At 38.4% G+C, this 26,697-nt stretch overlaps 3 protein-coding genes across 5 annotated transcripts; 2 read left to right on the top strand and 1 right to left on the bottom strand.

Annotated features, from left to right (window-relative positions):
- Positions 1-10: 10 nt before the first annotated feature.
- LOC147499661 (amine oxidase [copper-containing] alpha 2, peroxisomal-like) lies at positions 11-4,014 on the top strand. 3 transcript variants are annotated; one of them, XM_086561464.1, is made up of 6 exons: positions 12-911; positions 1,404-1,591; positions 1,658-1,788; positions 1,902-2,015; positions 2,198-2,736; positions 2,885-3,405. In XM_086561464.1, the coding sequence occupies exons 1-6, from the start codon at positions 136-138 to the stop codon at positions 3,255-3,257; spliced, it is 2,121 nt and encodes a 706-aa protein (XP_086417590.1). In that variant the 5' UTR covers positions 12-135; the 3' UTR covers positions 3,258-3,405. The 3 variants fall into 3 exon arrangements, with proteins under 3 accessions (XP_086417589.1, XP_086417590.1, XP_086417591.1); XM_086561463.1 differs by having other exon boundaries at positions 11-911; positions 1,404-1,788; positions 2,885-4,014; XM_086561465.1 differs by lacking the exon at positions 1,404-1,591 and having other exon boundaries at positions 1,734-1,788.
- Positions 4,015-15,146: 11,132 nt separating this feature from the next.
- LOC147499660 (spindle pole body-associated protein) lies at positions 15,147-21,916 on the top strand. Its single transcript, XM_086561462.1, has 3 exons — positions 15,147-15,481; positions 20,662-20,803; positions 21,588-21,916. The coding sequence occupies exons 1-3, from the start codon at positions 15,189-15,191 to the stop codon at positions 21,666-21,668; spliced, it is 516 nt and encodes a 171-aa protein (XP_086417588.1). The 5' UTR covers positions 15,147-15,188; the 3' UTR covers positions 21,669-21,916.
- Positions 21,917-22,643: 727 nt separating this feature from the next.
- On the bottom strand, positions 22,644-25,686 carry WDR5B (Transducin/WD40 repeat-like superfamily protein). Its single transcript, XM_086561461.1, has 2 exons — positions 24,907-25,686; positions 22,644-23,264 (listed from the first exon to the last, which is right to left on the bottom strand). Exons 1-2 carry the CDS (start codon positions 25,570-25,572, stop codon positions 22,974-22,976), a joined length of 957 nt encoding a protein of 318 aa, XP_086417587.1. The 5' UTR covers positions 25,573-25,686; the 3' UTR covers positions 22,644-22,973.
- Between the last annotated feature and the right edge of the window lie 1,011 nt (positions 25,687-26,697).

Raw genomic sequence — 26,697 nt, 5'->3', positions numbered from 1 at the left:
ACCCACCTTCCGAGAAGGTTGAGTAGCTAATAGACACCATGTCTGTCAAACAAAGACCCGAATGAAAGGTTGAAATGATCAGTCAGAACCATTTAAATACCAGTGCAGACACTATTTTGATATTCGCACTCTCTCATGGCTCTAACACTGAATACACTCATCTACATCTTCCTCTTCTCACTCTCCTTCACCTCAACCCACAGCCAATCTCACCCACTAGACCCTTTAACCCCAAAAGAATTCATCCAAATCCAAACTATTATCAAGCAATCTCAACCAGACCCAATCTACAATATATCCTTCCACTATGTAGGTCTAGACGACCCAGACAAACAAGCCATTCTCTTATGGCATTCATCAAACCACAGCACTCAACCCCCACCACGTCGAGCCTTTGTCATAACCCGAATAAACAAACAATCCCACGAAACCATTGTCGACTTATCGACCCAATCCATAGTATCAGCCCGGGTCTATACCGGATTCGGGTACCCATTATTCACATCTGAAGAACATGCAGCTGCAACAGCACTACCCATTACATACCCACCATTCATTGCTTCAGTGACCAAAAGAAAGCTTAAGATAACTGAAGTGCTGTGTGATACTTTTTCAGTTGGGTGGTTTGGTGAGAGAAAGAAAGGAAAAAGGGAGGTGAGAGTTTTGTGCTATTATTTGGATGGAACAGTTAATATGTACGTTAGACCGTTGGAAGGAATAACAGTGGTAGTTGACGCTGACGAGATGAAAATAACTAAATACTATGACAGACACACTGTTCCAATGCCAAAAATTGACGGAATTGAGTATCGAGCTTCGAAGCAGAAACCACCGTTTGGTCCTAGTGTTGAAGGTGCAGCGTTGGTGCAACCTAATGGACCAGGGTTTGAGATTGACGGACACATGATCAGGTTCGTTTAATTACTTACATAAATTACAATCACTATATATATGGCATATATACAATTATTAACTGCAGTTTTGTTCAGTACGTGCTTTTAATTTTGAGTTTACCTTAGTTTCAGCATGCATGATACTATCAAACGAAGACTGAGCTAGTAAATGGATAAAAGATAATCCAGTGAGCGGAGAGCGAGGGTATGTGGACAAAAAGTAATTTGGTCGGTTTCTGTCTGTCCTCATCTCTTCGTCCCTCTCTCTCCCTCTCCAGGCCTCTCACTCTCTCCTCTCCACTCGCCCCCACTGCATACCAGTACACTAGTATATTTTCGTAAGGATCCTAAAAAACTAAAAAAGAACATGAAGAAAGAGTGCAAGTTGCTTGGCTTTCATTGACTCATGGAGTACAGTGAAGCTATCGATCCATTTATTTAGTTCAGTCCATGTAAAAAACAATTGAGCACAATCATCATTGCTCATTGATCAATTTTGTCCAAAATCAGGTGGGCAAACTGGAATTTTCATTTGGGCTTTGACATTCGAGCGGGTCCAATCATATCTTTAGCATCAATTTATGATCTCGAGAAGGATGAATATCGTCGTGTACTATACAGAGGATTCATATCAGAGATGTTTGTACCGTACATGGATCCAACAGAAGACTGGTACTATAAAAGCTTCTTTGACGCAGGTGAATTCGGTTTTGGCCTCTCTGCGGTAGCATTAGAACCCATGACTGATTGCCCATCCAATGCAGTGTTCATGGACGGGTATCTAGCTGGACAGGATGGCAAGCCCATTAAGATGTCTAATGTGTTTTGTATATTTGAAAGGAATGCTGGGGATGTAATGTGGCGACACACTGAGACTGGGATTGTTGATCAACTGGTGAGTGATTCTACAGTTAGAAGCAATTGTCCATCCAATTTTATGTGAAGTTGTGAACTATTCTTTGAATTTGGTGTGGCTTTGATTTGGATTTAATTTTGGCGGTTTTGCAGATAAGGGAAGTTAGACCTGAGGTGAGTCTGGTGGTGAGAATGGTGTCAACTGTAGGGAACTATGACTACATTGTCGATTGGGAGTTTAAGCAGAGTGGTTCCATCAAAGTTACGGTATGTAAAATCGTACACTAACAAAATAAATGGATGAATATGACATGATCTGTATGTATGTTGCTCGTGAAATTATGCATATTCATACAATTTTGACAACCAAAACACAAATCATGATTTGCTTCTAGATTTTCTCCGTCAAAGCTAATGCTGCAAGAATACACCTATTTTTGTTCCTCCAGGTTGGGCTAACTGGTGTGCTTGGAGTAAAGGGTACAACTTACACTCACACAGACCAAATAAAAGAGGATCCCTATGCTACATTAATTGCTGACTACACTCTTGCCCCATACCATGACCACTTCCTCAGCTATCACCTTGATCTAGACATTGATGGTGACCAAAATACCTTTGTTAAGGACAAGTTGGTAACCAAGAGAATCACTGACCATAGTTCACTAAGGAAGAGTTACTGGACTGTTGAAAGGCAAACTGCTAAAACTGAGTCAGATGCAAGGATAAAACTTGGGATGGAACCTGCTGAATTGTTAGTTATAAATCCCAGTAAGATGACTAACATGGGGAACCATGTTGGTTACCGTCTGATTCCAGGATCATTAGCTGGCGCGCTATTATCCGACGATGATTATCCTCAGATTCGGGCAGCATTTACCAAGTACCATTTGTGGGTCACTCCTTATAACAAGTCCGAGAAATGGGTTGGAGGAGAGTATTCGGATCAGAGTCGTGGGGATGATACATTAGCCACATGGAGTGCCAGGTAACAAATCTATGGCTTACCGAATACTACAGAATTTATTAGTTGAACAATTTATACTGCAATCTCTTAGTCATACTTTTTCCATAAGTTGCATCGGTTGCGTTTACCTATAATTGGATTAATTATGTTTGGTGATGATCTAATGCAGGAATAGGGCCATTGAAAATAAGGACATTGTCTTATGGTACACATTAGGATTTCACCACGTCCCTTACCAAGAAGATTTCCCGGTAATGCCAACGCTAAGTGGTGGATTTGAGCTCCGGCCTGCCAATTTCTTCAACAACAATCCAGTTCTCAAAACAAGGACTCCTAAGCTTGTCAGTTCTCCGAACTGCACTTGTCCAGTGAGCGGAGCGAACGTTCTAGGCCGAGGGGGGGTATGTAGACAAAAAGTCATTTGGTTGGTTTCTGTATGTCTGTCTGTCTTCATTCCTCATCTCTTCTCTTCGTCTCTCCCTCCCTCCCTCCCTCCACACCCTCTCAATCTCTCCCTCTCCCCTCACACCCCAACTGCATAACAGTATACTAGTGCATAGACATAAATTTCAAAGTCTTGTTAGTACAATTGGAAACAAATGTACAATACTGTTAGAAAAATAGATTTGTTTTGCACAAATCCAAAACAAATCCATTGATGTATGAATGAGTAATTTGTCTCCTAAGTTATCCCAATTGAGATAAAATAGGTTTATCTTGAAAAAATAGGTAAAGTGAGAAAAACCTTTTTGAAAAGGTGCACTGGTTCGAAACAGTGCATCATGTCGAAAAGGTGTGACCTTTCGAAATAGGCACTGGTTCGAAACAGTGCTATATGCCGAAATGGTGTGTCCTTTCGAAACATATGACTTTTCAAAGAGTTGCTTACTTTTTCCCAAGAGTCACTGTGTTGTTTCAAAGAGGCACTACTCACTTATAAATAGTGGATGAATTTGGAGAGAAAGACACACCAAATCACACAAAGTTCTGATCTTTCTCTTCTCCCTCTGTTCTTAGTCAAATACTATGCTGTGTTCGCTGATTCTATAGAATTGAAGTGCTAGGTTTCTATAGAAGGAAATCCGTTCTATATTGGGAGACATTTTCCCATCAACCTTCAAGCACCATGAGGGGGAAAATCTGTCTTAAGGACATAGTGTATCTACACTAGGCTCGGATTTAACTAAGAAGTACAAGACACTTACAAGACAAAAGATTTATATAGTTTGGTAATTGGTAAAGAGTAAGTACAATTAAGTTGTATATTCCTAACAATTTAAGACAAATTTCTTTTCCTTCTTCTTCTTTACCGAACAGAATTTGTTTCTGTTTTCTTTTCTATTTTGGTTTAAAGGAATAACAAAGTGTAGTTGTATTTCAGAATATGGCAACACCACCAGTTACTTATGTTGTTACTGTTCCTACTGTTGTTCCCCATTTTGTTCCTCATGGGAAGAAGCCTGAAAAGTTCAATATAACTGATTTCAAGCGCTGACAACAGAAGATGCTCTTCTATCTAGCCACCCTTAACTTGGCAAGGTTTCTATGGGGTAAGGCTCCTGATGTAAGCCCTGATAAAACCGACAAAGAGAAGGTTTTGGCCAAGGATGTTTGGTTTCATGCTGATTTCTTGTGTAGAAATTATGTCCTTAACGGGTTGGCTGACTCATTATACAATGTGTATAGTGTGTTCAAGACTACTAAAGAACTTTGGGATTTGTTGGACAAGAAATACAATAGTGAAGATACTGACATGAAGAAATTCATAGTTGGGCAGATTTCTTGATTTCAGAATGACGGATAGTAAGACCGTCATAAGCAAAGTCCAAAAACTTCAAGTAATCCTCCATGATGTCACTGCTGAAGGAATGACCCTAGGAGAATCTTTCCAAGTGGCTGTTATGATTGAGAAATTATCACCATCTTGGAAGAATTTTAAGAACTATCTTAAGCATAAACGCAAAGATATGAATCTTGAAGAACTGATTGTCCGTCTAAGGATAGAGGAAGATAACCGTTTATTTGAGAAGAAGGGCAAGGATCCCATGGTGGCAAAGGCCAATGTTGTGGAAAGATCAAGTGCTAAGGGAAAGAGGAAGTTCCAAGACAAAGCTCAAGGAGAAAAGAGTAGTACGCCTATTAAGTTCAAGGGCAAGTGCTACAACTATGGGAAGGCTGGACATAAGGCAAGTGAATGTCGCAAGTCAAAGAAGTACAAGAAGCAAAATACTGAAGCAAAATACTGAAGCAAATGTGACACTGGACACGCTTTCTGACAATATTAATGATATGAACCTATCTACTGTGGTTTCTAAATGTCTCATGATTGGAAATGAAAGGGAATGGTGGGTGGATACTGGTGCTACTCACCACATATGCTCCAACAAGTCGATGTTCACCACTTATCATGCTGTGGAAAAGGAAGAACAACTCTTTATGGGAAACTCTTCTACGTCCAAGGTTAAAGGCAAAGGAAATGTGGTGATGAGGTTGACTTATGGGAAGGGACTAACTCTGAATGAGGTGCTCTATGTGCTTGACATTCGCAAGAACTTGGTTTCTGGGTCGCTGTTGAGCAGGAATGGCTTTAAGTTAGTCTTTGTTTATGATAAATTTATACTAACTAAAAATAATGTATTCGCGGGTAAGGGCTATCTTCAGGATGGGCTCCTTAGGATATCTTGTTTTACTATTACGCCAAAGAGCGCCAATAAAATTGAATATTCTGTTTACTTGATTGAGTATTCACATGTATGACATGGCAAATTAGGACATGTTAATTATGATACTTTGCGTAAATTAATTAATTTGGACTATATACCAAAGATAAAAATAAACCCACAACATAAATGTGAAACTTGTGTAGAATACAAATTGACCCGATCATCCTTTCATTCCAATGAAAGAAATACTGAACCTCTAGACTTAATACACACAGATATATGTGATTCTAAGTACGTGCAAACTAGAGGTGGTAAAAAGTATTTCATTACTTTTATTGACGATAGCACTAGATATAATTATGTTTACTTGTTGAGAAGTAAAGATGAGGCAATTGAAGTGTTCAAACACTATAAAAATGAAGTTGAAAATCAACTAAGTAAAAAGATTAAGGCTATAAGGAGTGATAGAGAAGGTGAATATGAATCACCTTTTGAAGGTTTCTGTTCTGAACATGGAATCATTCATCAAACTACAGCTCCTTATTCACCTCAATCAAATGGTATTATGAACGCGAAAACCGAACTCTAAAAGAGATGATAAATGCTATGTTGTTAAGTTCCGTTTACCCTGAAATTTGTGGGGAAGCTTTGCTTTCTGCCAATTACATTCTCAACAAGATTCTTAACAAGAAGACGCTTAGAACACCATACGAATTGTGGAAAGGTCATCAGACTTCCTACAAATTCTTAAGAGTGTGGGGGTGTCTTGCTAAAATGGAAGTCCCTAAACCTAAGAAGGTGAAGATAGGACCCAAGACTATTGATTGTGTATTCATTGGATATGTAAACAATAGTAGTGCATATCGTTTTCTTGTTCATAAATTAGAGATTAAAGATATACATGTTAATACGATTATTGAGTCAAGAAATGCTTCATTCTTTGAAAATACGTTTCCGTATAACATGTGTATAGAGTCAAGTTCAACAAAGAGAACTTTAGATGCTACAACTAGTAACTATCCTACACAAAGCAAAATTGAGGAGGAACCTAGACGTAGCAAAAGGTCAAGGACATCAACGTCTTTTAGACCTTATTTTCTAACATACTTGTTGGAAAATAACCCTCAAACATTCAAGGAAGCAATGTCATCTCCAGAAGCTACGTATTGAAAAGAAGCAATAAATAGCGAGATTAAATCCATAATGCAAAATCATACATGGGAATTGGTGGATTTAACACCAGATTCCAAGAATTTGGGATATAAGTGGATATTCACAAAGAAATTTAAGACTGATGGATCAATCGACAAGTATAAAGCTAGACTTGTGGTCAAAGACTTTAGATAACATGAAGGATTGGATTATTTTGACACTTATTCTCCAGTTACAAAATAACTTCCATAAGGATGCTAATAGCAATAGCATCAATACATAGATTTGAGATACATCAAATGGATGTAAAGAAGGCATTCTTAAATGGTGAGTTAGATGAAGAAATATACATGTAATAACAACCCAAAGGGTTTATTGCTCATGGACAAGAAAGGAAAGTTTGTAAGCTTGTTAAATCCTTATATGGATTAAAGCAAACACCTAAGCAATGACATGAGAAATTTGACAATGCAATGTTGTCAAATGGTTTCAAAATAAACGAGTGTGACAAATGTGTTATGCCAAAAGCACTCAAAAGGGATGTGTCATTGTTTGTCTTTATATAAACGATATGCTAATTTTAGGTAGTAATATAGATATCATAAAATCTACCAAACAAATGTTGTCTAGTAAGTTTGACATGAAAGATTTAGGTGTCGCTGATGTTATCCTAGGAATTAAGATTTCTAGGACAGATGATGGACTTGTTCTATCATAATCTCATTACATTGAGACGATTCTTGAAAAGTTCAAGAAATATAATATCACACCAAAAAGGTTACTAGTTGACGTAAATCTTCATTTAGCCAAAAATACTATAGATAGCATATCTCAACTAGAGTACTCTCATATACTTGGTAGTTTAATGTATATCATGAATTGTACAAGGCCTGACATAGCATATTCTGTGAGCAAGCTAAGTCGATATATGAGTAATCCTGGCAGAGATCATTGGACTGCCATACTGAGAGTTTTGGGATACCTAAAGTATACTCAGAATTTTGGTATGCACTATACAAGATATCCAGCCATTCCAAAATGGTACTGCGATGCTAATTGTATATCTGACACTAAAGACTCAAAGTCCACAAGTGGATATGTCTTTACACTTGGAGGTGTAGCTATTTCTTGGAAATCCTCAAGACAAACGTGCATAGGGAGGTCCACTATGGAATCATAATTCATAGCATTGGACAAGGCTGGAGAAGAAGCAAAGTGGCATCGAAATTTCTTAGAGGATATTCCAAACTGGGCTAAACCTGTGCCAGCAGTGTGTATACACTGTGACAGCCAATCTGTTATTGATAGAGCACAAAGTAGCATGTATAACAGGAAGTCTTGACACATACGTCGTAAACATAACACTGTTAGACAATTGCTCTCAAATGGAGTTACCTCAATCGACTATGTAAGGTCAAAAGTTAACATTGCGAATCCGCTTACAAAAGGTTTAACAAGAGAGCAAATGGAAAGATTATCAAGGGGAATGGGCTTAAAGCCTTTGAGATAATCAACCAAGAGTCCTCATAATGGAAAAACCAACCTAGTTGACTAGAGATCCCAATATCTAAGTTCAAAGGGCCAACTGAATTATGTTTGTGACTCAGTTAGCACTGGATAGTAATAATATACTCTAACCCATTCATATATAAGACAATGCATATCTGCCGTGAGATCCAGAATAAGTCAAGCTTTTAATGATTTACTATATCTTGGAAAGTTATGTTATCCAAGTAGAGTATTGCATGATACTCTTTATAGAAATCACCTATGTGAGTATGAAGTGGGGTCGCTTCTATGAGAATTTTAAGGCAAATGTCTCAAAAGCACTCTCTGAAACCAATAAGTGTTCAAGGCCAAAATGAACACAAACGTGAGAACCAACAGTATTCAAGAAGATATTGCTTAAAGATGATTGTCTAGGTTTATACAAACGGCTGACAGTTCAAGGGCATTAATTGAAGTCTACTGATCATCCAATTAAATCCGATCGTCTTTCACTAAGGCAAGTTCAAGGCCTCCCATGCTACTTGACCTGATGCGGTATCTTTTTATTTCTAAAAGAACAGAAATATGATGTTTATGATAGAAGAAGCCAAATTTTCATTCATGTGGGGATTGTTAGAAAAATGGATTTGCTTTACACAAATCCGTTGAGATATGAATGAGTAATTTGTCTCCCAAGTTACCCCACTTAAGATGAAATGGGTTTCTCTTGAAACAATATGTAAAGTGAGAAAACCCTTTTTGAAAGGGTGCACTGGTTCGAAACAGTGCATCATGCCAAAAAGGTGTGATCTTTCGAAATAGGCACTGGTTCGAAACAGTGCTTTATGCCTAAATGGTGTGTCCTTTCGAAACATGTGACTTTCAAAGAGTTGTTTACTTTTTCCCAAGAGTCACTGTGTTGTTTCGAAGAGGCACCACTCACATATAAATAGTGGATGAATTTGGAGAGAAAGACACACCATATCACATAGAGTTCTGATCTTTCTCTTCTCCCTCTGTTCTTAATCAAATACTATGTTGTGTTCGCTGATTCTATATAATTGAAGTGCTAGCTTTCTATAAAAGGAAATCCGTTCTATATTGGGAGACAGTTTTCCATCAACCTTCAAGCACCGTAAGGGGGAAAATCTGTCTTAAGGACATAATGTATCTACACTAGGCTCAGATTTAACTAAGAAGTACAAGACACTTACAAGACAAAGGGTTTATATAGTTTGGTAATTGATAAAGAGTAAGTATAATTAAGTTGTATATTCCTAACAAATACGACAATAATTATATAGAAATCTGGATTTTGCAAGTTTCTTGATTGATTGTAGGAAACTTGTCGCTAACTTGTTCTAAGTTCAACACATTCTTTTCACATACAACAATACTTGGGGGAATGTAAAAATAATTTCTAAAAAAAAAAGAAAAGAAAAGGAAAACAATTCTGTTTGTTGTATCTTATAATCAAGTGAGCGGAGCGAACGTTCTGGGCCGAGGGGGGTATATGGACAAAAAGTAATTTGGTTGGTTTCTATCTGTCTGTCTGTCATCATCACTTCTCTTCTCTTCGTCCCTCTCCCTCTCCGCTTACCCCCAATGTATAGCAATATACTAGTCTAATTAGTGGTATTGCCACCAAATTCGGCCTTTTTTTTTTTTTTTAAAAAAACGCGTTTAAAACCCGTTAAATTGGCAAGGCGACTTGTTCCAGTTTAAAACTTGGGTTTTTCAAAATATCGCGTTTTAAACTTAAAAAAACATTTAAAACCCGAGATTTTGAAAATCTCCCATTTATTTATTTATTTATTTTTTTGTTGATAAAGATAACGAATTTTACAAATAATTAGGACAAGCGTGCAACAAGCTGCGCTGCAAGTCCTTTCTGAATGGCAAATCCTATTCTTCTAAATACAAACTCGTTGGAACCAGCTGTCATTACGTTGCAGTCCATAACTTTCTGCAATCTCTTAAGGAGCTCAATAGACTGTTGGGCTAAGAAACCAAAAGTGTCAAAACTGAAAGGAATGAAACAATGCTGGTTAGCTCTACAAGCCTCCTCGTGTTTCTCAATTTTCCCTGCCGCTGCTCTATTAGTTGTTTCTCCCACCTCAAAGACTCCATTCCCAAGCCCTACCAATGGAGAGGCTCCAGTTACATCAACACACGCATGCCTCCCCTCAGACCAACTGTAGACCAATACATCCATAGGCCGAAGTGTCGATCTTCCCTCATTCGGATTAGTGAGAAAATTCACGGGAGCTTCCTTCTTCACTTGTACCCTAGCCCTCCAAAATGCATCACATAAAATATCTCTGACATGATCATGTCGGTATTTGAAACCTGGGAAATATCTACAATGTGCTGCATGGTCGTCCCCGAAAGCATCTAGTATACTCTTTTTGCAAACCGGGCATAGACCACCATCAGAGTACAAAGGAATCATGAGACGGTACCAGATAATAGAACGATACTCCACTAGCGACATACGCTGTCCAAGTCCCTCAATCAGAATAGCAAGTAGAAAATCCTTTGCATGTTCTGACTGCAAGCATCCAATGACTGCTTTCTGATGAGAAGATAACACAAACTCCCTCTCAAGACTAGCAACAATCTTACCGTAAAACGCTTCCGCCAAAACTTTTTGTGGTTTTGAGGGGACGGTAACATTCACAGCTAGAGAGTTAAAGTCAAAATCGGGTAGACAGAGACTCAATGCACTGCTAGCAACATCAAGAATCTCATCCACAGGCACTGTGCCACAACTCCTAAGAATATGGTTTTGAAGCTCAAAAGTCTGACAATGGGAGGCCACAAAAGCAAAAGTAGAGACATTAGTGGCACAATAAATACCTAACCCACCCAGATGTAATATAGGAGTGTCGATAGACGCCACTGCAAATCACCGAAAGCAGGACCAGCAGAAACCACAATACCCTGGAGAACACTACGGAGATGCCGATCAAAAGTCTTAGATGTCTCTCTGAAAAGAGCTGGTGGACAAGTACGAATCGCAAAGACCAACTTAGAAAGCCCAGCACAAGCTCGTAAGAGCGCTAACTCACACTGTGGATCTTTCAAAACAGCTAAACGGTCCATCAAACTCATAGCCTTTTCAACACACTTGCGAGCAAGGCCCATGACAAAGGATGAATCAGTGCTGACTGCACCTAATCAACTTGACCCCCTGCTGAGGACGAGTGGAGCGACGTGGATCCAGTGGTGGCCAAAATATCTCAGTTTTAGCCACATTAAGAACCAACCCATAGGAAGGTCCTTCTTCCTGAATCATACCCAAAGCTGTCGCCACCTATTCTGTATCTCCAATCAGAGTCCCGTCATCTAGGTACCAAGCCTGTAGTAATAATTGACAACTAGACTAGATCCATAGAATCAAGGGATGCAACACTAGTGCAAAGAGAAGGGGACCCAAAGGATCGCCTTGTTGGACCCCAGTAGCAGACCATATGTAGTCGTCCCCCAATATAACCTCGCAGGTTGACAATACAAGTACTCGACCCAAGGGGCAATAGCTGGGCAGTGGATACGAACCTCTCTTAACATGGTAGTCCGATCAACCATGTTAAAAGCATTCTGAAAATCTACCAGTAGCATCGAAAGAGAAGTACTGCCACTATTAGCATAAACTATACAGTTGACATCGTGCAAAATCGCTTCTGCTCCACCAGAAACACCAACCCCATACTGAAAATCCTGTAAGTACCCTACCACATCTTTGGAAACTCCTTTCATTGAAATCTTGGAGACCAAGCGGCGCCAAACCATACCCACAGCTATAGGACGAATGTTATTATCTGGCTTAAGAAGTGGAGTAAGCGGAGCACTCGCTATGAATTCTGCTAACGGCTGTGGACATCGTCCCTGTAACCAAAGATTTACCACAGGGGTCAAAGCATCTAGCAAATCAGACGATATAGCTGCCGCAACACCACTCATGGCATCCAACAAATGTTGAACTCGGAGACCATCACGACCACAAGATGTACCTTTTGGAAACGACCTAATGCATGACAATAAGGTGTCTCCTCTCTCTACCAACAAAGGGGCCTCAGCAGAAGGAACCGAAGGTCTCACAGGTGGTTGTCGTGTCGGGTGTTTCTCCTCTAATGCTTGTATAGTCTCCGTAGAATTAGAAGTAACCCCCGATGATGACAACACTTTTTACGGCTTGCAACAAAATGTCCATCGAAACTTTCTCGTAGCATCGACGCACATTTTGAGTAGGGGACGATTTCCGGTAGATTGGATTGAAGGATGCTCTATTACAGACTTTAAGAGATCTAAACATCCCCGCACTCATTCCATGTCATCAAAGCATGGAGAATCTGTTTCCTACGAAGATAGGGTCGGTCATCGAAGTCGAGCTATTTGTGAGTAACTCGAGCTCGCTCGGCTCGAAGGCTCGACTCAAACTCGTCGCGACACAAAAGTATGAGTCGAGCTTGAGCTTAATTTAAAGCTCATTCTAGAAGCTCATTCTAGATAGCTTCGCGAGTTAGCTCTACTCGAAATCGAAGCCGACTAGCTCATGAGCTACTTTTTATAAGCCCATACGTAATATATAATTTATAATTTATAATGACATTTTATACTTTATACCCAACTATAATTTACAATTTATACTAGTTTTAATGTTTTATATACATTTTTTTCGAAGTTTGAGCTCGAAGTTCGAAGTTCAAACGAGCATAATCAACTTCGAAGTTCGAACCTCGAACTTGAGCTCGGTGTAAAACGAGTCGAGCCGAGTCGAGCTCGAGCTATTAGTATAACTAGGCGAGTCGAGCTTGAGCTTCAATATTAAGCTCGAATGCGAGTTCGAGTCGAGCTTCTACATGTGCGAGTCGAGCTCGAGTATAGCAAAACTCGACTCGGGTAGCTCGATGACCAGCCCTAGCTGAAGATCTTTCTTAGTACCAGAGCGACGTTCCTGCCGGTTCTGTGGTTGAAAAACTAGTAAAGTGCAACGCGGTAAAAGGAGGAGACGAACCCAAGACAGAACAGAACCAGGATCAACCGTGATATCCCAAAGGGCTGATTTTAGTGCACCAGAAAAAGCCAAACGACACGCGCGTGGTATACTTTTCACAGTACGAAAAGGTATATGGAATGCGTTGTCAAGTAATGTCTCATCAAGAGAGGACGCAACAACAAGCAAATTAGGAGTATTATCGTCACCCCTCTGTGTTGTGGGTGTAAGATCTGCAGTGTTGGGGTTAGGGGTGGTTGTGGTATGCCCACAATAGCACATTCGAGTTCCCCATTCTCCAACAAAGTAGGTGGTTGTATAGTGTCATCTGGATGACGACATGGTATGCCAAATGCGTGGATGCAAAGACAAATGCCACAAATCCATTTGTCTAATGACTTTAAGGAATCCTCTAGTGACAGAAAAAGTTCACGATCCTCCTTAAGTTCATCCCGTACCCTGTCAATACTCAACTGGCAATCCATGTGTTGATTATCGAAATACGTGAAAATATAGGGAACAGTAAACCCATTATTGTTTACTCCATTGGTGCATCCATGACAACCCCGAAAAGGACAGTGAACTCGCTTCTTAGGTGTTGGGGCAATGAAACTAGAAGAAACAACCGAGAGAGCAAGACTTTTCTTCCCTCTCGTAGCCAAATCCCGTCGAAGATTCAAAAAATCCAATCGAACAAAAAAAACCCAAAACCGACAAATCCCAACTCCCGTCGAACAAATCCCAAATCGGCAAAACCAAATCCCATCAAACAAATCCCAAAACAGCAAAACCAAATCCCGTCCACAGTTCAACAAATCACAAAACGACGAAACCAAATCCCGTCGACAGTTCAACAAATCTCAAAACTCATCCCACAAAATATTTGATAATTTCAGAAGTCAGTAGTCAATACCAGAAGATCCCAAAGGCCTGACACTGTATTTTTTTTTAAATATATATATATATATATATATATATATATATATATATATATATTTTTTTTTTTTTTTTTTATCGTGAATTAAGGAATGGGGAAGGGAAGGTGAGGTCAAGGTGGGGGGTGGGTGTTTGCAACTGGTCAGCCGGTGATGGAAGGGATGAAATTGGTGGAGGAGTCGACTGATGGTTTGAGAACAGTGGAGATCAGTGTTTTTGGGTGGGGGGATGATGTTGGTCGGGTGTTTTGGGGGAGAAGGTGGTCGGGGTTTGTGTTTGGGGTTGGGAAGGTGATTCAAGGTGGTGCGGCGAAACGATGGTGGTGCAGCAGCAGCAAGGCCGCCGAGTTTTAGAACGGTGGAGAGATTGTGACGGTGGAGGATTGGTGGTGACGGTGGCGGTGGCAGCAACAAGCTAGTGCTGGTGGGAGGAGGCGGCGGTGGAGTGTGGTGCAGCACAAGTGGTGCGACTCTGGGGAAGAAGTGATGCGGGCTAATTTTTTTTTTTTTTTTTTTTTTTTTAAAGAAAACGTGAGAAGAAAAATGAGTTTTGGAATTTACCTTTTTGAAGAGTGGGAGTTAGATTGACTTATTGAAACAGTTTTATTTTGCTTTTGACTATTAATACTTAGAAATTTTAAAGTTATTAACTTATTTGTAGTACTTGATTATGTAATTATGGTTGGTAATTAGTAGTATTTTATTTAGGGTCGTGTTTTGGTAGTTGGTACTGAATCTTAAACTTCTAGTATTTGGATGAGTAATTGATAATTTGATACTTTCATGTATTTGAATTTTCTTTCATTTGTATTATTATTATTTTTATTTTCTGTGCCTATTTTTTTTTTCCAATCTTATAAAAAATCAAACTCGTATTTTTTATCATCAGTTTTTACCGTTTCTTTTACGTATTATACGTTATAAACCTATTTTACCGTTTTTAAACCCGTTTTTTATGTCTTATGTTTTTAAACATTTCTTTTTTCCGTTTTTTTATCCGAAACGTTCAGTTTAAAGCACAAACTAGAACTAAGGTTTTTTTTTTTTTTTTTTCAAGTACCCCGTTTTAAACGTGTCCTGTTTTGGTGACAATGAATAGGAGTGAAATTAGCCATAGCCTATTATTTGGAATTACGCAGGGGCAGTTTCGTCAGTTTGAACGTTCTTTTCCACACTAAGAAGTACAAATTGCACCTAAGAACATAACTAACGGTCGAAAACAGTTGTGGCAGTTAAAAAATGGGAACTCTATCGTTTCTCCCACTCTCCATTTCTTCTCTGCTACTGAACCACAACAGGCATCACTCCTCACCTAAAACCCACTTACTTAATCACACTTTGTCTTCTAAAACTAGCTCAGTTAAGCTCCCAACAATAACTTTTCCTAGAAAAAGACTACTTCTTCGATGCAATTCAAAGGACTCTTATGACTCTAAATATGTGGATGAAGATGGTGTTGTTGAAGATATGGATGGTTTTATGAACCAACTTTCTCTTGAGTATGAATCTGTTTGGGACACTAAACCATCTTGGTGAGTTTTTAACTTGTTCGGTACCTTTTATTTTCAGTAGAAACCTCTTACTTCAGTTGTTATAATGCTAATTAATTTTATAAACCATCTTGGTGAGTTTTTAATTATTATTACTGTAAATGGGTGAAATTCGTTTATCCTTTACATAACCAAACATGATTGATTGATAGATAGTATTGACTGAATTTCTTATGTGAAGCTGCCTACGTATCTAGTTCTTTTGTCGAACCAGAATCAAGTCATACGTAGTTCCATAGAAATTGAACTTGATTGGGGCGGTTTTCCTCCTGGGAGAGAATGTCCTCAGATGTTTAGATTCATCCTCCTTTTATTGATTTGGTTTGTCTCCCCGTTTTCCTCGTGGAGACATTATGTAATAATGATCTGAGCTCTTGCTCTCCTTTCCTTTTATGATGCAGGTCTGTTATGTTTGGCTCTTGAGATGGATGTTCATTACAAATCTGTTTAACTCCTTGTGCTATTAATAAATGCTTTAATTGTGCTCGAATTGATTTCTGTTTATAGAGATTGTATGTGTGCCTTGATGTGTTAGGCGGGTACGACCTGTTGCTCTTGGAGTAGACTTAGATTATAGGTCGTATGTTAGACCTGTGATTAGACTTTGGACACTGGACACGTGGACCGTAGTGATTGGTTGAGAGCGTAGGGTATTAACACAGCCCCCTTTCTTTAGATCACTGTTTGTAGAACAGTGGTGTAAAGAAAGATAATAAATGAGACCACGTGTTAGACTTACTTGGTTTGAAATGGAGATTATTGAGAATTGAATTTTCTTATTTTCTGTGTTTGTTAGTTGGATGTCGTTTGTTGCTTAGAGTTTTGTTGCGAGTTGTGTGCTAGGTCCTGCTCGTAGATCGTAGTTCGTAGATTGGATTTGACTGATAATTAGCCTTTGAGTGGTAATTATAGTTGAATCGAACTTAACCCTTGTGTAGGCGCTAAGTTGATTTGTGGCCCTTTTGGGGGCACCTTTGATTGAATTTGACTAATAATTAACCTCTGAGTGGTAATTACAGTTGAATCAAACTTAACCCTTGCACAGGCATTAAGTCGATTTGTACGCTTTTTGGGGGCGTTTTTTTATTGGATTAGATTGATAATTAGCCTTTGAGGGACAATTACAGTTGAATCAGACTTAACCCTTGCATAGGCGTTAAGTCGATTTGTACCCCTTTTGGGGGAGTTATTGTTGGTAGCTAGCCTTTTGGGGGCGTCACTATGGTCGATTCCCGTGCGTCTTTGATGACGATCTAACATTGTAGTTTGTAGATCGTAGTTCACAAATCAAACTTGATCCTTAGCAGGGCATCAAGCTGATTGGTTAATAGCTAGCCTTTTGGGAGCGTCACTATGGTTGATAGTTAGCCTTTAATTGGCGTGAGTGTAGCTAGCCCCAGTTTTGGAGCTTGATTGACCTTTAACAAAAAAAAATTGTGCTAACACCAAAGAGTGAGTACAAACTAACGGTAGCAAGTCTGAAGGTGTATAGAGCATAATAACTGAATTGAACATGTTTAGATGGCAATGACTAGCCCCGGTTCGGAGATAGTTGTGGCTAGCCCCCAGTTTGGAGTGTAATCGACCCTTGCAGTAGGTCGAGCTGTAGATCGATATAGAAATTAGTAGTATAATCAAGGTTGACAATTTTAGTCGAACATTTGCATATTAAGGAGGGGGTCAATATGTGGATGACTGCAAGGTGGCACTAAAAATGCCAAATGGCAATATTAGTCATTGAAAATGTAGGTTATATAGTTGATCTAGCTCAGAATGAATCTGTTCAACATGCTAATGTAAGTGACCACAGTTGCTGTCGTGGCCTTCACGTCATATTGTAAGTGACCCCAACTGTCACAGCCCCAAATTTGGAGTGGAATTAACGAACTGATAATGCCGCCAAAGCTTGCTCCAAGGCAACTCATGCATTTTGTGACCCTCTCAATTCATCAACTCTTAATATCTGGGGAATGTTAATTCAGTAGAGACTTGAAACTTGCATTGAGCTGATATACTGAAGTATATCTGCTACAATGTTAAGGTATCACCATTTCGTATTATAGGCAACCTGCTGCTTCAGCTGGCCAAAAGCTTAGGTAGGATATGCCCATGTCCACAAGGTTTGTTGTTAGTTCGATCAGGTTGAAACCTTATGAACTGAAGATCCCGAAGTAACTCCAAGCAACAATCTTCCCATAATTGTTGGTACAAGTAAGTATATGTCTGTTTAGAATTGAAACTTTGAGTCAAAGTGACTCAAATTGACAACACACATTAGAAATTATTAATAGCTTATCCTAGATATTAGGAATTGGAAATAGAAAGCTTAGTGTAACGCTTACGAGGGGCTGAGGCTCATTAATGTAATTGAAGTTACACTAATATAAGCAATATTCAAAATAGCAAGAGTTCGACTAACAAGGGCAACTAGCTATGATCAGGTCGGTCCCCATGTGAAAAGACATTAATAATAATCAAAAGTCATGAATAAATTGTAAGTGTTTCTTCAGGATATATACAAGACGTACTGTAGAATTTGGTGATGGATCGAAATAATCAAGATCAAGGATGAATGAAAGAATCCAAATCTGAGTTGTAACGTTCCAGTATAATAGTTGCAAATGGCCATCTTTTGGCATGACCAGGTCGGTTGAATGGTAATACGAACAATAGAAATGGTTTAAAATCTGCAGCACTCATCCTATTGTATTTGGACTAAGAGATGACCACATCAAATGTAGTGATCGAGTGCCTTCAGGCAACTTCAGATCAGGGGGTATCATAGGTGCTACCATACCCCATAATTAATTAAGCTCGTTTGTGGTATGCAATGTAAGATGCCAATGACATACAATCATGTGACTGATGAATATTGAATACGAGCAATTGTACCGACTCAAGACTAAACTGGAGATTATATATTTGATCAGATTGAAACAAGAAAATTCAAAACAGTAGAACTGAACCTTCGGTTGTTCATGTGATCATGCAACTAAACAAATCAGGGAGTTTGTATATCAAGGAAAAACTTATCTTTCATTTATTGATCAACTCCATAGGCAAACAAGCTTTTTGATTGATCTCTTCGGAACAGCCAACACCGCGCTTCGTGGGCTTGAGAATAACAAGTGAAAAGTGTAGTTTTCTCAAGAACTTCGACCCGCAGACGACACCAATGTAAAAGGGAGAGATTCGTTTATCCTTTACATAACCAAAAATGATTGATTGATAGTATTGATAGCTAAACCAAAAACCACTTCGTGGGCTGGATTTCTTATGTCAAGTTGCCTACGTATCTAGTTCTTTTGTCGAACCAGAATCAAGTCATATGTAATTCCATAGAAATTGAACTTGATTGGGGCGGTTTTCCTCCTGGGAGAGAATGTCCTCAAATGTTTAGATTCATCCTCCTTTTATTGATTTGGTTTGTCTTCCCGTTTTCCTCGTGGAGACTTTATGTAATAATGATTTGAGCTCTTGCTCTCCTTTCCTTTTATGATGCTCGTCCGTTATGTTTGGCTCTTGAGATGGATGTTCATTATAATCTGTTTAACTCCTTGTGCTATTAATGAATGCTTTAATTGTGCTCAAATTGATTTCTGTTTATAGAGATTGTATGTGTGCCTTGATGTGTTAGGTTGTGTGCGACCTGTTGCTCTTGGAGTAGACTTAAATTATAGGTCGTATGTTAGACCTGTGATTAGACTTTGGACACTGGACATGTGGACCGTAGTGATTGGTTGAGAGCGTAGGGTACTAACAATTACTAATTCATCTTTCATTTTCAACTGTTAAATGCAAGTATAAAAGCTGATATCATGATTACTAATTCATCTTTCATCTTTTATGGCATGAATCGATATCATGATTCTTACTAGAGCTGTAGAAAAGCTGATAGCACTTGGTAGTATAGCATGAATATCAGATAAATATATGAGTGTGTCACTTGGGGTAGCTGAGAAGCCTGAGAAGGACCATTCAACAGAATTATAACAACATCGCAATATCTAAACCATCTGGTTTGGGTGCTTGGCTGAGGCATAGCTTTTGATAATCAATGTTTGTGAAATGTAGTTGTTGATGATTGACCTCTACTTCTAAATGAAACACTGATGGAAACTATGCTACTAATAGTTCCTTGTTTACATGTATACCAACCTAAGTTGGACAAAATTGATGATATGCATACTACCGTGGAAACTGAGTAGTATGAAGCAGTGTAGTCAAGGCGCAAGGAAGCACGCGCCTAAGGCGCAAGGCGCGGAGAGGCTTTTTTTGTGCCTCGCCTCAGCCCAGGCGCGGATACTAACATGAAGCGTGCGCTTTTCACGCTTTTGTGCGCTTTTAGTTGAGGTGTGAGGCGCATAAGGCGCACGCCTTAGTAACTTTTACCGTTTTTTTATTTTTTTTTACAATTTTTGCTATTTGTGACACATTTACACTCAATCCAATTGTTGTATGGTACAAGAAATTTTACAAATTTAGTAAGTTTTATTTTGGAGTACACTCTAAATTTAATTTTGACTAGTTTTTGTTAAGTTGTATGGATGGATTGAGAGAAAACACAAAGATGAATTAAATGAAGTTTTACGGAATTCTAAAATTTGAATCATGTGTTCTATTTCATAAAGAACTCATTTGGCTCAATTCGATTGGTTCATTATTTTAGTTTATTGAAGTTGAGCTAGATTGTTTTGAGAGATACGAGTTTTATTTTGTTCTTTACTTATTGCTTAAGATTTTTCTTTTAAATGACTACAATGGTTTCATGTTTACAATCACATAAAATTAATTTTAAAGTTTGGCTAAGTAATTCAGTGATAATTCATGTCATATTTAATATTTATTTTATTTTTTATTTGATATATCTATTTTTTTATTACTACTACTACCTCAATTCAATCGGTATGCCATTTCAAGACCTTGCCTAAGGCACATAGAGGGTATTGCGCCTTAGGTGCGCTTTAACGCCTTGACTACACTGGTATAAAATATCTTTAGATTGGGCCAAGAGAATATTCCAAAATGCATCTTCTCCACTTTGTTTCTGCATATGTCAAGAACGATAGAAGGTTTATGTTCATAATTGACTAAAATATAAACTTGTAAACTAAACATTTTGTGTGTTCTTTCCATTAAATTCACTTTGTGCTTCGTTCTAGGTGTCAGCCATGGACAATAACACTTACAGGAGTACTAATGATTGCGTTTAGCTGGATCATCTTGCACTCTGCCATAGTCACTACTATTGTACTCACTGTAATTTGCGCCTGGTGGTACATATTCTTGTATTCATATCCCAAGGTTTGGATCCATCCACTTGTTATAGCATTCTCTTTTGTTGTAGCAGGATTTACTACACATTTTTTACACATGGAATCTTTCTTGATTAGAGTAGTTAGTAGTGCATGAAAACCTTATGGTGTTAGAATAGAGAACCCTATTCTCTTGTACAAGGTTGACAGACAAGCACTTCAATATCTGAGATCGGGATATCTGATCCAGGGACCATTTAATTTTTCATTTGGTCCTTTCAACACCAAAAGACCAATATCATTAGCAATATAGTGTGGATTTTGGATAAATATTTTGAGTAATAATTCCTTGAGGCTCGACATTTAGGGTTTCACAGTTCTTGAAAAGTTTCCAAATAAAATGTTAGTCATTAGATGGTCCTAAGGACTCTCTTCGGGGACAACTGTTACTGTGTACAGTGCAACAAATTGTTGTGCAGTACTCTGGTATATCTGAATAAAATTGTTGTGCAGTAATTCTGATTTTGGCTTTTCTCTAATCTAACACAGTGAGCTGTGATATAAAAAATAATCTGCAAGGAGCACGTGTGAGGAATAGCTACGCTTGGTTCATATTAAATTCACCATGTGATTTCTATAAACTATTTTAGCTATAGATATTTGGTTTAAGACCAAAAACAAAAGAAGATTCATCAATTGCGTGAAATCTTTGTTTCTGGAAATGCAATCTTATTTGCTTCAGCAAGCTTGTAAGTTGAAGTAACTAAAACTGGTTCATCTTTATATTTTGCTTAAATACTGCACAGTGAAGCTATACCTTGTTCTTTTCGCAGGCATATTCAGATATGATAGCAGAGCGGAGAAAACAAGTGAACAGTGGTGTTGAGGACACATTTGGTTTTACAAAGAGCTGATGATCCAAAGGAACCTGTTACTTATATGAGCCATTTTGATCTCTCTTATTGATTCTGGTTAAGTAAAACCATCAGCATTAGTTATAATTTAAAATTTTGCAGGTGTAAGTATTTTTCAATTCTTATATATATATATATATATATATATATATTTTTGGCTGACAGAAATACTGAAACATGGATTCCAGAAATACTTGTTTTTTACTACTTCATATCTAGCATGAAATTCAAATGCAGTCCTATTCAAATACTTGTCTTTAACTTGAAATCCGGAAGTTGTATGTCATGTATGTTATAGAGGTACTGTTCACTACCAGGAAGAGGAAGAAATTTTAAAAAAATCCTTCGGAGAATATGGATTCAACGCGTTAAATTCATCCTGAAATGAAAATTGAATAAAACCTTAAAATACAATTCTATGCACAACCATTAGTTGGAAGTACTTGGGAAATCCTTAGTGCAGTTATTCTACTCTACCCAAAACTTTAGGCAAATCATAATTTCAACAGAATAAGCTCACTATACATGCCCAATTTTCATTTATAGTAGGTAAACATGCTAGCTGAGCATCTCTGAACTCAGCACCGTTCACAACCTCAGTACCTAAGAATCAGTTACATGTTTTGTAATGCAGAATGTCCTCTCTACATGAAATAGCATAGTGGATTTCACATTTCGCTAGAGCACGTCTCCTTCACAATGTAAAACATCAGCCAAAATTGGTTAAACACCAGGTTTGCCTAAAATTGGTGCACATCCAGTCATCCACCCATATTCACGTATATAACAGCATAGTGTCAGCCCTGGTCGTGCCGATCCACGTCTTTGAAGAATTATCCTAACACACTTAAATCGGGTGCAAAATGTAGAGAAAACATACTAGGGTTCGCTAATGGTCAAACTTACTGAGGTCCAGGCTAGAAACCAACTTGCAAGCACATCTATACAATTGGTTCGAGGTGTGCAAGTAATCAGTTAAGTCTGGAAAAACATACATACAGGTTTCCAATAAAGGATTTATGATTCCAAGCTGTCAAAAAAATCAAAAAAAAAACAAGGAGATCTTTACAATTGTATTTGGATGTATATTGTTTGAATTACACTAAATCAAACCAATCAACAATGCCCTTAAGAAGATAATAGCTTGTGAATCTGTGTTATGTCCACCCTGATATGATAGCAGCCTAATATTTCTTGTTGTCATGGCTATGGTTGTCAATGTCCTGATGAACCTCAAGACCAGCTACTAGGACTGAGCAAGAAGCCCTAGAACTTTGCACTTGACGACCTTTCTCTTCAATGTTGTTATGTGTCTTGAACCCAAATCCTCACTGTTCTATCATTGTCCAGGCCTGCAGAAGCAATTTTGTTCTCTGTGGGGTGACATGACACTGAGATCACAGAATCAGTATGACCTACGAGCTTTTGAACCATATTTTTCCCCTGTAGATCCCAAATGTAGACGCAATGATCCTCTGACCCACTGACAATGTACTTCCCGTTGGTAACAGAAAAGGTGGATGTTATGCAGTAAACTTTGTTAACATGACCCAAGTAATTTTTTATATACCTTCCGGTTGAGTAGTTCCACAGCCTCTGCAAGTTAAAAGATAAACCAAAATGAATCAGGCTGCTGCTAGATCATGGGCCGTAGGCCTCCAAATACTTCGAAATCTGTATTTTAAAATAAAAATAAAAATGAAATAATGGATATACACACAGGCAAATGTTAAACAATATCAGTGATCCTATAGTACGAGGTAACATCAGCAGAACCACATACAAAGATCAGTGAATCAACTAGAAATCATTTAATTGACCCAACTGAGTTGAAGGAATACGCATACCACAGTAAAAGTAATAGGAGTCATTGAGAAAATTGCAAGTTCAGATGCAACTATAATCTAGTCACAATAAGTGGATATACTTTTTCACATAAAAATAAATAAATAAGTATCAAGAGCATATATTTTGGGTACCATTACCGACCTCGAACAGCATCTTAGACAAAAAAAAGGAAATTCTTAAAGAGCCAGCCTCATTTCTACTCGCATTTGTGACTTCAAAGCTAAAGTATGACGACTCCCCAAGGCTGGCCTCATTCGTGTTTATTGAGGCTTACTTATTGAAGCTACAACATACCTCTCTCTTGGCTCAACTCAACATTTCAGGGAAAACATATCAAGAGACATTGATGTTAATCCAATAATTCTTTGGTAAACATTGCAATTTGATACCTTTTTTTTCAAAGGTTAAGCTAGGGTTAGGCAGACCCTCACCTGTATTAAGAAACCAACCTAGTGTACAACAACCTATTAGCTACCTCCTCTTTTACAATGGTATCACTTTCAAGATCAAGAGGAGGTACAAAATACACGACATTCTCATCTAAACACTACCTAACCCAGCTAGATGATCTGCAAGTCTATTGGTCTTCCTATATTGCAAGTTGATACTTCTTGATCGTTGATATGAAAACAATTAGTATGTAAATAAGGTTAAATGTTTAAACCCTACGTTTGCTCAACTCGAGGGATATTCTGGATATGATTTTATATTACCATCAACTATGATGATTACTATTACTACCCAAATATCAATGTATTACCTCATACATCCATCAAACACTTTTTTTTTTTCTTCCTGATCAGTAAACCATCCATCTAATACAGGCAACTAAACCAAGAATCTCATTGTTTAAGAATGTGAACTTTTCTATTACTGTGCATAACTGCAACAGGTAGCTGTTCTAAAGATTAAGTCTCTCCTGTCACATACCAGGTAACATGGGAATTGAGAAATAAATTTCTCACAGACCAGGTGTAGTTTCCATAATGAAATAATACTTTAAGCTCATTCCGTTGGCTCCCACGTGACTTCCCAGTTTAACATGTTGACACCTAACTTTTAGCGGTTGAAGGTCCACATCCATCCTAGGACCACAACAAACTACCAGATTAAAAGCAAAACCTACAAAGACTTGTCGACAACTAAAGCCTGTGGTAATTTCCCCACTAATTACAGCTTGCTTGACCTATAACCCACCCTAAATGTTGATGACAAACGTTGTAATGAGCAATGTGTAAGTCTGGCATCAACTCATGGGATAGGTAAACTGCCCGTACATTCTCTTACAAAAATCAAGCTGCATTATCACTTTTTCCACAGTTTAAGACAATATCGCATAAGTCGCCAACTAATGGTGTTCTTGATTAATGAAAACACAAAAAAAGCTTACCAAATTATCATCAAGAGTAGCAACAAGTACAAACTTGCCATTGGGCGAAAACTTAGCAAACGAAACAGCCGGGCCATCTTTTTCATCAATCAAAGTTTTCAAACAAGCACCGGTAGCCGCATCCCAAATCTTACATTTCCCATCATGACTCCCGGACACAATAATAGAGCCATCTCTTATAAAATGCACTGACGTCACTGGCATTGCATGTGCTCTAATTACATGTATCACTTTCCCAGTCTTCACATCCCACACTCTAACCGTCTCGTCAAACGAACCGGAGACGATTAAATTTGACTGCGGGTTGAAATCTACGCAGAAAACGAACCCCGAGTGTCCGCGTAGCGTCTTTACGGACTCACCTGAACGGGCGTCCCAAATACGGAGAGTTTTGTCGTCTGACGCGGAACATATGTAGTGGGAATCTAAGGACCAGGAAAAATCTGATACGCCAGCGGAGTGGCCGATTAGGTGGGAAAGAGAGGATAGGGTTTGTGATGAGTAGACTATTAGAGTTTTGTCTAGGGATGAACTGGCTAAGAGTGACCCGTCGTTTGAGAATTTCACGCAGGAGACGGCTTGTTTGTGGCTTGTCAGACTTTTATAATGACGGTATGCCCGGAATGGCGGGGAGGGTGGTGGCTGGCTCGAACCTCGGCTTGCCATTGCCTATTCTTGTTTTTTGTTTCAGGACTCTCTATTTAAGGCCCATTCCATGAAGTTATTCGAGCCCAACTTCATAAAATCATTTCAAAGCTCACATTTGAGGCATATTTTCCCCACCCCTTATCACCTTATCTTTTCATACTAGTAACATAAGTAACATAAGCATTGTCTAGATTATTCTATGCCTTAATTTTTTCATACTAGTAAACACATGTGAGAAGTTGGATCAAATAAATAGGGATTTTTTGTGAATGGGAGTGAAAATTCCAATGCATGGCACACTCTTAGTTGGGACAAACTGCGTAGAGCAAAGATGCATGGAGGATTAGACTTCAGAAAGGCTAGAGATGTGAACATGGCAATGCTTACCAAGCATAGCTGGAGATTGATACAAGATGCTGAGTCAGTATGGGCAAGAACATTCAAAAGTCTGTACAAGTGGGACTATTTTGCTACAAAGACAACTCAGAAAAAAGAACCTAGATCTTATTTCTGGAAAGGTGTCAAGAACAGCTTGGAAGTTGTAAGGGAAAACTTAGTGTGGTCATTGGGAAATGGCAATGGCATAAAAACTTTTACTGAACCTTGGATCGTACTAAACAACAAATCAGTGATACTCTGAGACCATGTTAAAGCAGATTTCTCTTTCTCAGCAGTGGACAAGAGTGGATATGTAAAGGACTTGGTAGCAGATGGCAACACAAATTGGAATCAAGAAAAGTTGGGAGAATTATTTCCCATGCCAATCAAGGAACACATCAGCCTCAAATCAGTGAGGCCAGATACTCAGGATCAGATTATTTGGTGGAGAGATAGTCAAGGAAATCTTACAGTAAAATTAGCCTACAAGATGCTCACAAGGAAACTAAGAGAAAGCTCAAAATGCAATTATAACTCTATAAAAAAAATATATGGAGTTTAGAACTTGATTCTAGTACTCAGCTATATATTCTTGTGGAAATTGTATATGGGAGGTTTAGCCACTGGGGATGTTCTATTGAGAAGAAAATAAAAATGAAATGTGAGTTGTGTGTTTTACTGGAAAGAGATAGAAACATATTACCATGTGTTTTTTGGTTGTGAATGATCTAGAAGATTGTGGATGGGATCTATACTTGGCCAAAG

This window comes from Coptis chinensis, chromosome 5 (assembly GCF_015680905.1).
Source record: "Coptis chinensis isolate HL-2020 chromosome 5, ASM1568090v1, whole genome shotgun sequence".
Taxonomy (NCBI): Eukaryota; Viridiplantae; Streptophyta; class Magnoliopsida; order Ranunculales; family Ranunculaceae; genus Coptis; species Coptis chinensis.
The sequence above is the reverse complement of the archived record's forward strand: the minus strand, read 5'-3'. Positions and strand labels throughout refer to the sequence as shown.

Excerpts from the sequence above, each read along its gene's own strand:
- LOC147499661 (XM_086561463.1), top strand. The coding sequence starts at position 136 with ATGGCTCTAACACTGAATACACTCATCTACATCTTCCTCTTCTCACTC. Across the intron at positions 1,789-1,901 it reads CTGGGATTGTTGATCAACTG|ATAAGGGAAGTTAGACCTGA; the intron begins GTGAGTGATTCT and ends GCGGTTTTGCAG. Across the intron at positions 2,016-2,197 it reads GTGGTTCCATCAAAGTTACG|GTTGGGCTAACTGGTGTGCT; the intron begins GTATGTAAAATC and ends TTGTTCCTCCAG.
- WDR5B (XM_086561461.1), bottom strand. The coding sequence starts at position 25,572 with ATGGCAAGCCGAGGTTCGAGCCAGCCACCACCCTCCCCGCCATTCCGG. Across the intron at positions 23,265-24,906 it reads CTACTCTTGATGATAATTTG|AGGCTGTGGAACTACTCAAC; the intron begins GTAAGCTTTTTT and ends TTTAACTTGCAG.
- LOC147499660 (XM_086561462.1), top strand. The coding sequence starts at position 15,189 with ATGGGAACTCTATCGTTTCTCCCACTCTCCATTTCTTCTCTGCTACTG. Across the intron at positions 15,482-20,661 it reads TGGGACACTAAACCATCTTG|GTGTCAGCCATGGACAATAA; the intron begins GTGAGTTTTTAA and ends GCTTCGTTCTAG. Across the intron at positions 20,804-21,587 it reads TCTTGTATTCATATCCCAAG|GCATATTCAGATATGATAGC; the intron begins GTTTGGATCCAT and ends TTCTTTTCGCAG.